General features: G+C 42.0%; 2 protein-coding genes across 8 annotated transcripts in view; one reads left to right on the top strand and one right to left on the bottom strand.

The window, feature by feature from the left end:
* LOC309450902 (survival motor neuron protein-like) overlaps nt 1-8,651 on the bottom strand; it is a 148,962-nt gene that overhangs the window by 13,951 nt on the left and 126,360 nt on the right. The gene's annotated exons all lie outside the window — the stretch shown is intronic.
* Nucleotides 992-8,651, top strand: part of BDP1 (BDP1 general transcription factor IIIB subunit) — a 58,139-nt gene continuing 50,479 nt past the window's right edge. For all 6 annotated transcript variants that reach the window (XR_014186213.1, XM_082074796.1, XM_082074795.1 and 3 more), the window contains exons 1-5: nt 992-1,229; nt 5,024-5,576; nt 6,214-6,317; nt 7,306-7,365; nt 7,729-7,872. Coding sequence is in view for 5 of the 6 variants with exons in the window: in XM_082074796.1 (XP_081930922.1) it covers nt 1,057-1,229; nt 5,024-5,576; nt 6,214-6,317; nt 7,306-7,365; nt 7,729-7,872 (1,034 nt within the window). In the remaining variant the exon portion in view is untranslated. The remainder of the gene's footprint in view (nt 1,230-5,023; nt 5,577-6,213; nt 6,318-7,305; nt 7,366-7,728; nt 7,873-8,651) is intronic.

Below are 8,651 nucleotides of genomic sequence, written 5' to 3'. Positions count from 1 at the left end.
GCTTGCAGCCCAGGAGGCCAATCATATCCTGGGCTGCATCAAAAGCAGAGCGGCCAGCAGGTCGAGGGAGGTGATTCTGTCCCTCTGCTCTGCTCTGGTGACACCCCACCTGGAGTCCTGTGTCCAGCTCTGGAGCCCTCAGTACAGGAGAGACATGGACCAGTTGGAGAGGGGCCCGAGGAGCCACAAAAATGATCAGAGGGCTGGAACAGCTCTGCTGTGAGGACAGGCTGAGAGAGTTGGGGCTGTTCAGCCTGGAGAAGGCTCCAGGGAGACGTTATTGCAGCCTTCCAGTACTCAAAAGGGACAGATAAGAAGGATGGGGACAGACTTTTTAGCAGGGCCTGTTACGGTAGGACAAGGGGTGATGTTTTTAAAACAAAGGAGAGGAGATTCAGGCTGGACATGAGGAAGAAATTCTTTTACAATGCAGGTGGTAAAACACTGGCCCAGGTTGCCCAGGGAGATGGCAGATGCCCCATCCCTGGAGACATTCCCGGCCAGGCTGGATGGGGCTCTGAGCAACTTGGTCTAGTTGCAGATGTCCCTGCTCATTGCAGGAGAGCTGGACTAGGTGACCTTTGAAGGTCCCTTCCAATCCGAACTGTTCAATGATTCTACGATTCTACTGTTCCTGTCCCAAGATGCTTTAACGCTGCCCCAGCGCTCCCACGGGAGACACTTTCCCAACCACACGAGTCTCCTTTTAAAAAACCATCACCGTGGGCGAAACTAACACCTGGAAAGCTGTTCAGGAGTTATCGGAATTAAGGGAAAAACAAAAAATAAAAGGTTGGGGGGAGGGGGGGGGGCGGCTATTGAGGGCGGCTCCGGTGACGCGTTCGTTCCCCTTGGTTTCCCCGCACCGGCTCCGCAACCACCGCTCCCACTTCCCCGCCGGTGGGCGGAGCCCCTCTCGCCCCTCCTCTTCTTGCGGCCGCGCGCCGATGACGTTGAGCGGCGCGCCGGCGGGTGACATGCTGTGAGGCGCTGAGCTTGCGGCGTTACCGGACAGCGCGCTACTGACGCCGAGCGCGCGGCGGGGCCGCCGGCGCCATGTTCCGCCGGGCCCGCCTCAACGTGCGGCCCAATGTGCGGCCCGCGGGCAGGGCCACCGGCGGCGCGGCCGAACCGGAGCCGCAGGGCTCGGGCTCCCCCGCCTCTGCCAGAGCGGAGGATGCGGCGGGAGCGGCGGCCGCGAGCTCGCCGGCCGCGCGGCGAGCCGAGAGGTGAGTTTCGCCGTGGCTGTGGGGAGGAGGGTGGGCCGTGCTGCGCGACGTCCCCGGGGGGATCTTGCCTGGGTCGCTGCCACCGCCCAGCCGTGGGTCCCCGGGAGTGGGACGGGCCTGGGGAGGAGGGGACCCGCCACCGCCGCCCTTCTGGAGTCCCTGGGGTGTGGTGGTGCCAGGCGCTGCAGTAGCGCGTGTTGTCACAGCCGGTCCCCTGGTTGTCTCTGCTGTGGTTCGGAGTCTCGTCTTGACGACCTTCTGAAATAGAGGTGCTGCTCTGCCTTCCAGTGGGTGCGTGGTGGCGGTTGTGTGTGTGGCAAATAGACAACGACTTCTGGGTGTCTGGCGCATTTGTAACCTCAGCAAAATCTGCATTTCTTTACTGCGGTTGCACTGCAGGTACTTGAAATAATATATAAGTTAAGACTGCAAAGGAGGGGCCTGTTGTCGTCCAATATTCAGTCTTCTTGGCAGCGCAGCAGCAAGGATCTCCACTTTGCTATGTACAGCAAGAATTCTTTTCACTCCATAACTGAATTATTTTGATTTTGGATTCTTGCAGTGCTTCTTGTTATGTATTCCTACATTAGTGAGGGAGAACTTTCTGGCTTTTTCTCTTTTTGATTTAATTTTTTTAATGTTTTTAATTGCAATGGAAACACATGGTCATGTTGGTCCTAGGATCAGTCCTTCAGAGCTTTGCTGTTGTGGGTTAGCCTTGACAGACCCTTAAGCTCCACACAGCTGTGTGTAGTGGTTGCTTGGAAAGACAAACACCACCACTCCAAATGGTCTTCCTTTCCCCAGCTCTTTGTTGCTGATCATGACATCAGGTACTATAGAACATCCCTTTGGTCACCTGGGGTCAGCTGTCCCAGCTGTGTCCTCACCCAACTTCTTATGCATGCCCAGCCTGCTTGCTGGTGGAGCAGCATGAGGAAAGGCCTTGATGCTGTGTAAGCACTGCTAAGCAACAGCTGAAATGTGTGATTTTTGGTCAAAAATATGAAAATAGCACTGTGTGAGTTACTGTGAAGAAAATTAACTCCATCTGCACAAAAGCAGTACTAACCGGTTCTTTAGGATGTTTCTCCAGTTTAATAATTGGTCTTCAGAATAACTTTCTCACTTCTTTCAGCGATTTGCTTTTGCATCTTGCATTAGTAACTCCAGTCTTTTAGTTGAAACTTGTTCTTTATGGCATAATGCAAGATCTTCTTACAACCATCTCTTTCCTGTGACTAGAAATTTAGGTATCGGACTAGTTGGCACAGCACATCTTTAGTAAATCCATTCTTTTATTCAACTTGTATCTTATATCTTTTATACTTGAACTTGTTTTGTAGTGTGCTGTAAGGATGCTTTTTCTTTCAGATTTTATTTATAAAATTTGTTTGTTACAGAGATCAGGTTACTGCATCTTTTGTTATCCAATACTTTTTTTTCTTAATTTAAGATATTATTGCTATTTTTCTATAATGTGATCCTGTTGCTGACTCAGCAGATTTGTTAAAGATTTTTGTGTTTGTGTGCTTCAATGTAATCTAATTCTAAGTGTCAAAACTGGGCACCAACGCTGTTCTGAAAGGGACAGTATTCTAAGGAATCAGTCTACCTGGCTTGAAATTAGACCTTTGCCATATGAGTAACAGGCTCAGAAAATATTTTCTTCAAAAAATGCAGAAACTATCCACAAAACCACATCCTGCTGTTTTAAAGAAAACACAAAACACTTGTAAGAAGTCTAAGATTGTGGTGGAAGTTGTTCACATTGAATGTGGTGTACAAACCTCATCAGTTTGCCAACACACTGAAATGTGTGGGATGTGGCTAGGAAAGAGCTTTGGAGAAGTGCAGGTTTGCAAATCATGCACTTACAAGGAGAGACAGGTGGGCTGCTGGAGTGCTGTAGCAGGTTCCACCACTCAGCTGAAGGAATAATATCCAATATTATAAATAATATCCAGTATAAATAATATCCAATATAAAACTGCTGGGAGACTCAGGTGAAGTTTTAGTCCTGGGAGGAAGCAGTAATATTGAGAGCTGCTCCCTTCTTGCCCTTGTTCTGTCACCCTAAATTCCACTGAATAGCTGCTTCTTAAAGTTGTTGATGCTTTTGAAGGCCTGTAGCAATCAAATAGGAGAGAGCACAGGCCTAGGGATTTATTGCAGTGTAGGCAGTATTAGCTTCTTGGAGAGCTGTCTCTCTAGGTTTTTAAAGACTGTCTGCCGGGATGTCTCTGAAGATTCAGGAAGAGTGGATTTGAGGGAAGTCACACAATTTGATTTCCTGAGGGCAGTAATTGGTGACATACAGCACAATGTGTTTGTTGTGCCGTCTGCAAGAAAAGGCAAATGTGAAAATGTCTTGCATGTTTATCCTTCCAGCCTCAGTCATTCCTTCATAGCTGCTCAAACCTGTATCTATAGTGTCAGTTATGTTCCTTTGTTTTGTTTTCTAAATACTAAGTGGGTTTTGTGGATTGTAAGGGAAGTGAAAGTTCCCTGAACATAAGATCATAGTTGTTTTTTTTTAACAATTTTGCTTAATTATGTTTAACTATTCAGAAATCTGCTATGACACTCTGATTAAAAAATCCACAAAACACAGGTAGTATGGAGAAGATGAATGAAGATTTAGTTTCCACTGTCTCTTGCTATACAAAAAAGAGGATGTTGAATGAATCTCATTCAAAACACACGGACAGGCACCATGTAGTAAAACTGCTGAACACCTTGCTGAGGGATGTTCTGTGTATAAAGAGAAGAAAAAAAAAAGTAGTATATGGACTTACAGTGTGGGACAAACTGATTCAGAAAAGTCTACTGAGGCTGTTAAATGGAAAAGCATCATCTGCATTTGCCTGACTCACAGATAGTAGCTGGAGTGGATTTGGAAAGGTTTTACTGTATGTTTGTGCTTTTCTTCTGTTTGTTCAAAAGTACTGTCTTTGAAGATGGGCAAGTGAGACATGGGTGTGGTTGAAACAAGGCATAGTTCCAATGTAAAATTAAAAACACTCTTTATGACTCAGTTGTAATTCTGCTGCAGTCTTAGTGTGAGCAACAGCCAAGGAGCCAAACCCTGGAAGAGTCTGCAGATTTAGGAAGATATAATAGCTGGCAATTTTGTTTGCACTTTGAAAATGATTTCTGCGTAAGGGATGGAAAAAAAATACTTAAATAGAAAGCTCTCCAGGAAAGCTAAAAGTTGTTGCTTCTGAAAGACTACTCCTGACATATTCAGTGTGAGCAGTAGAATAACAGCAGCCAGTTTTGCTGGCAAGGCTTTTTTGGAATTCACAGTTTACATATCATCTAGTTGCAGACATAGTAGAAATGTTCAGACTGATTGTAATAAAAAATATCAAACTGCTTGTTGTATGTAGTTGTATTAAAATGTTTTGAATATTTCACCTATGTTATGTGGGTTATTTTTTATAATGCTTTATTGTATTAAGGTGATTGTATTCTCAGCTGAAAGTAGAGAGCCTTCTAAAAAAGGGTGGAGTAAGGAAGGAACACCATGGTTTAGGATTATTGAATAGCTAGCTTGTAATAGTAACATGAATGAATAGTAATTAATATTAGAAAATAATACACAAGTTCTTATTGCTGCTTAGTTTATGGGGAAGTACCAGCTACAGGGTGGTTCTAGTGTGGCTTCTTGTATGTAACTGTATATCTCTGCAGCAGTATGTTTATACTGATTGGTGTGTATACATGTCTTGAAAGTAAGTTACAAATCTGTCACTGCGAAGTATTTCAGAATACTCTTTTAAATTTTGCAGTGATGACAAGGCTAATAGCTCAAATGATGCTGGAGAAGATAGTAAACCTGCAGAGATGCATACGCAGAGAAGAAAACGGATCTCTACCATGCCCAATCTTGTCAAACCCAGAGCTGGACCTTCAGCTGCACAGTGCTCTGCATCAAAACCACAGAGGCGAGCATCACAGCCTTCTGATGGCAGTGTTTCGCTTCAGAAGGATTCTTCTCCATCAGAAAAGAGTAATGTTGAAAGCTCTTTAAAGTCTCCCATGCTGCCTGAAAAGAAAACCCCTGTGCCACAAGTGCCACAGTTTTCCCCACTAAAAAAATCAGTGAACAAAGAGCAAACTGCAGGTATAGCTACTCAAAAAAATGATGATACCTTGCAGAAGAATGTACCTTCCCCACTGAAGGAGAGACCAACACAGGAAAGATCAGTAATGCAAGAGGAAAAGCTACCTATGAAACCTGTTCCTGCGAAAGAGAAACGAATATGTTCTGACCGTGAGAGGATCCTCAAAGCTCGGAAGTTAAGAGAAATGCTTAAAGAAGAGCTGAGGAAAGAGCGTATGGTAGGTGTCTGTGTTGAGCAGTGCTGATTGGTGAAGGGCAAAGATGTGATTCACCTAAAATATGTTATCTCTTTGCAGTGGTGTTTTCTGGTGATCATCAGCTGCTTATTGCTAGTAGTTTGTGGTATTTCTTAGCTCTGTATGGGTTTAGCCTGTCCATAATCAGTAGCAGCGCTATCTTCCCTCATAATACAGACTTTGCAATAAATTGTATATATTTTCATTTTATTAGACCCACAAACCTTTTTGACATGAGGCCTACTTATGTCAATATTCCAATTTTAAAATTTTCACATTTGCTAATACAGTGGGGAAGTGTGATATAAGAAGCTTGGGATTTCTCATATCTTTTCAACTTGATTGTTGGCCAAGTTCTGTGATTTATGAATAACTTTTCACTTTCACTTGTGCCAAGTATTGAATTTCTCTGAGAAGGTGAATTGCTTAAGGTTCTATGGCATTTCTGACAAAGGGACACTTTTAAGATAAACTGATTTCATTTGTTGTGGGCAGGGGTGGGAAACAACAAAACTGCTCAAAGAAGGTACTTCATAAACCAATAAAAATATTCATTTGTGAAGTATAAAGTACTTTCAGAGTGAATTTAAGGAACTTTCTTATTTTTACATGGAAACAGTTGAAACACAGGCCTCCAGTAATTGAAGGACGCTCTCCACCAGATCGTTCTAAAATGACTATGAGAGACTTGATATACTATCTGCCAGAAAACAATCCTATGAAGTAAGTGTGACTCTTTTTCTCTCTCCTTAGATTAGATTATTTTTCTTTTTCTACCTATCTAATAATTATGAAAAGGAGATTCTTAAATCTGGAGTATTAGCACAGATGCAGTATTGTTTCAATAGTAAAAAAAAAGAAAAACCTACTAGACATTTTGACATCTACTCAATCTTCATACAGAAATTAGAATTTTATTTCAAAAAGTACACTAATATCAAAAGCATGAGCCTGTCCCCAGTATTGGTTTATCTCTGTACTAATGCAGAATAATAGAAAATCTTTTTGTTTTGCTAGCTCCTGTTAAATTTTTAGTTGTGATTACCTACCAAATCTAGAGCACTACAAGAATCTAAGCATTTCTCCTTCCTGGGTGCTAAAGTGGACAACACACTGCAAGACCCAGGAGGTCTCACCATTGCAGCTGGATGGGTGTAGCTGCTACTGTTCCCTTGCCAGTAACAACGCTGAGTGAACATCCCAGAGGTGCAGTATGCAGGGTGCAGAACACTAATGCAGCTGGCTGCACAGACTACCACAGAGAGCAGGGATTTTGCCTGCAACTACCAAAACCAGTCACATAAACATACGTACAAATATCCAAGTCCTATTCTTCTCAGTAGCAAATGAGTTTTCTTTTACTGTCTATTCTCACATGCTTGTTAATGTTTGTGTGCTTGTGTGTTTTATGTATCGCATTCTTATTTTTTCTTGTATGCTTAAGTAGGTAATAAACCAGATGCTCTTACATTACATGTGCCCTTACAGTGGATTACTACTTGAAATATCTCTTTTTTTGTCCTTGTTTATAAAAAAAAACTTAAGCAGTGGTGGTTGTTCAGTTAGACCTAAGTCTAGAGGTAGCATAAAGACTTGAAAAAAAAAAAAGCTTTTGTTTCTTTGTCCAATATCCACTCTAAGCAAGTTTTGTGGAATGAAGCAGAAACCTATCTGTACAAATATTCATCTCTAGGTTTTTCTAAAATTCTAGGTCTTCATTGGCAGAAGAAAAGAGACCAGAAAAAAGTTCTGCACTGGGTCAAATGAAAGAGTAAGTCTTGGTGATGGAAGTCATTATAGTCCAAGTTTTCTAATGTTGGCAAGAAACATGTTTGTGTAGTAATACTAACTGTATTTTTTTTTTTAACTGTTTCAGTGTCACAGCCTTTATTTGTAATGAATTGTGATGTGGGAGGGGAAGGTGGTTAAAGAGCATTTTGCTTTCAATATATTTTTGGATTTGTCAATTTTGCAATAGAATGAAAAGCAGATGCCAGAGTTTATTATCTTGACTCACTTGCTGGTGGATTACATTGCTGGGTGGTTCATTAAACTGTTGAATGTCTGGCATACAGAGCTGCAATTCAAAACATGATCAAAAGTAATATTTTTGCTCGGTCTCTTAAAATTGTAGACAGGAGGAGAAAAGTACTCCTGACCATGAAGAGGAAGATGAGGAGGAAGAAGCAGAAAATGCGGAGGAGGGTCAGGATGGCCCACTTCTAGTTCCTCGTGTGAAAGTAGCAGAAGATGGTTCAATTATTCTGGATGAGGAAAGGTAACAGGTTCTGTTCCTGACTCATATACTGACTCACATTGCTGATTAGTTTGTGAATAGAAAACAGTTACTTTGGACAGGGGTAAATGTGAGTGGTTTTGTGTGTTGATAGTTGAGCTATCCTAACTTAGGAAGTAGTGCAAATATGTGGCAAAAAAAGAGCAGCACTTATCTGCATCTCAGGAGTGGTTAACTTTCTCTATGAGAAATAATCTTGGAGAAGGAGATAGAGAGGAAGATGTGTATTATTACAGTGAATGAATACTGAATATTTGTCGAACTTTCAAATATCTTCTAGTTAGTTAACTACTTTCTCACAGTTGCATGTGTCTGCTTACTGTTATTCAGTTGTCAGTATAATTTGCTCCAGCTTTGCATCTTGCATGTTGCTGCTTTATTCAGCTGTCAGTGTTTTCAGTAGCCTTCCTTAGAATATGGCTTTTTAAAAGTATCTGTCAAATTATTGAGTTCCCCAAATGTATTATTAGCACAAGATTTAGAGCAGTTGTATAAGCCTAGACCAGTCCTGGTAAAAGAATTTGAAAGTATTCTAGAAGGATATGGAGAGGCTTTTGTGGTTTTGCAAAATAATTTTATTGAATGTTACAAAGACTTTTTTAAAGATATTTAATTATGTCTTTCTGTACTACATGTTATAAAAAAGGAAAAGCAAATTTACTTGCGCAGGCTGAAAAGGATAATAATTTCTTGCTGCATTCTCCCACTAAAATACATATTAACGTAATTTGTAAACCTTATTACCCAGTACAAACTGACTT

The sequence above is a fragment of the Streptopelia decaocto genome (assembly GCF_964273445.1).
Source record: "Streptopelia decaocto genome assembly, chromosome: Z".
NCBI classification, from domain to species: Eukaryota; Metazoa; Chordata; class Aves; order Columbiformes; family Columbidae; genus Streptopelia; species Streptopelia decaocto.
Note: the sequence above shows the minus strand (reverse complement) of the source record. Positions and strands in the feature narration are given on the sequence as shown.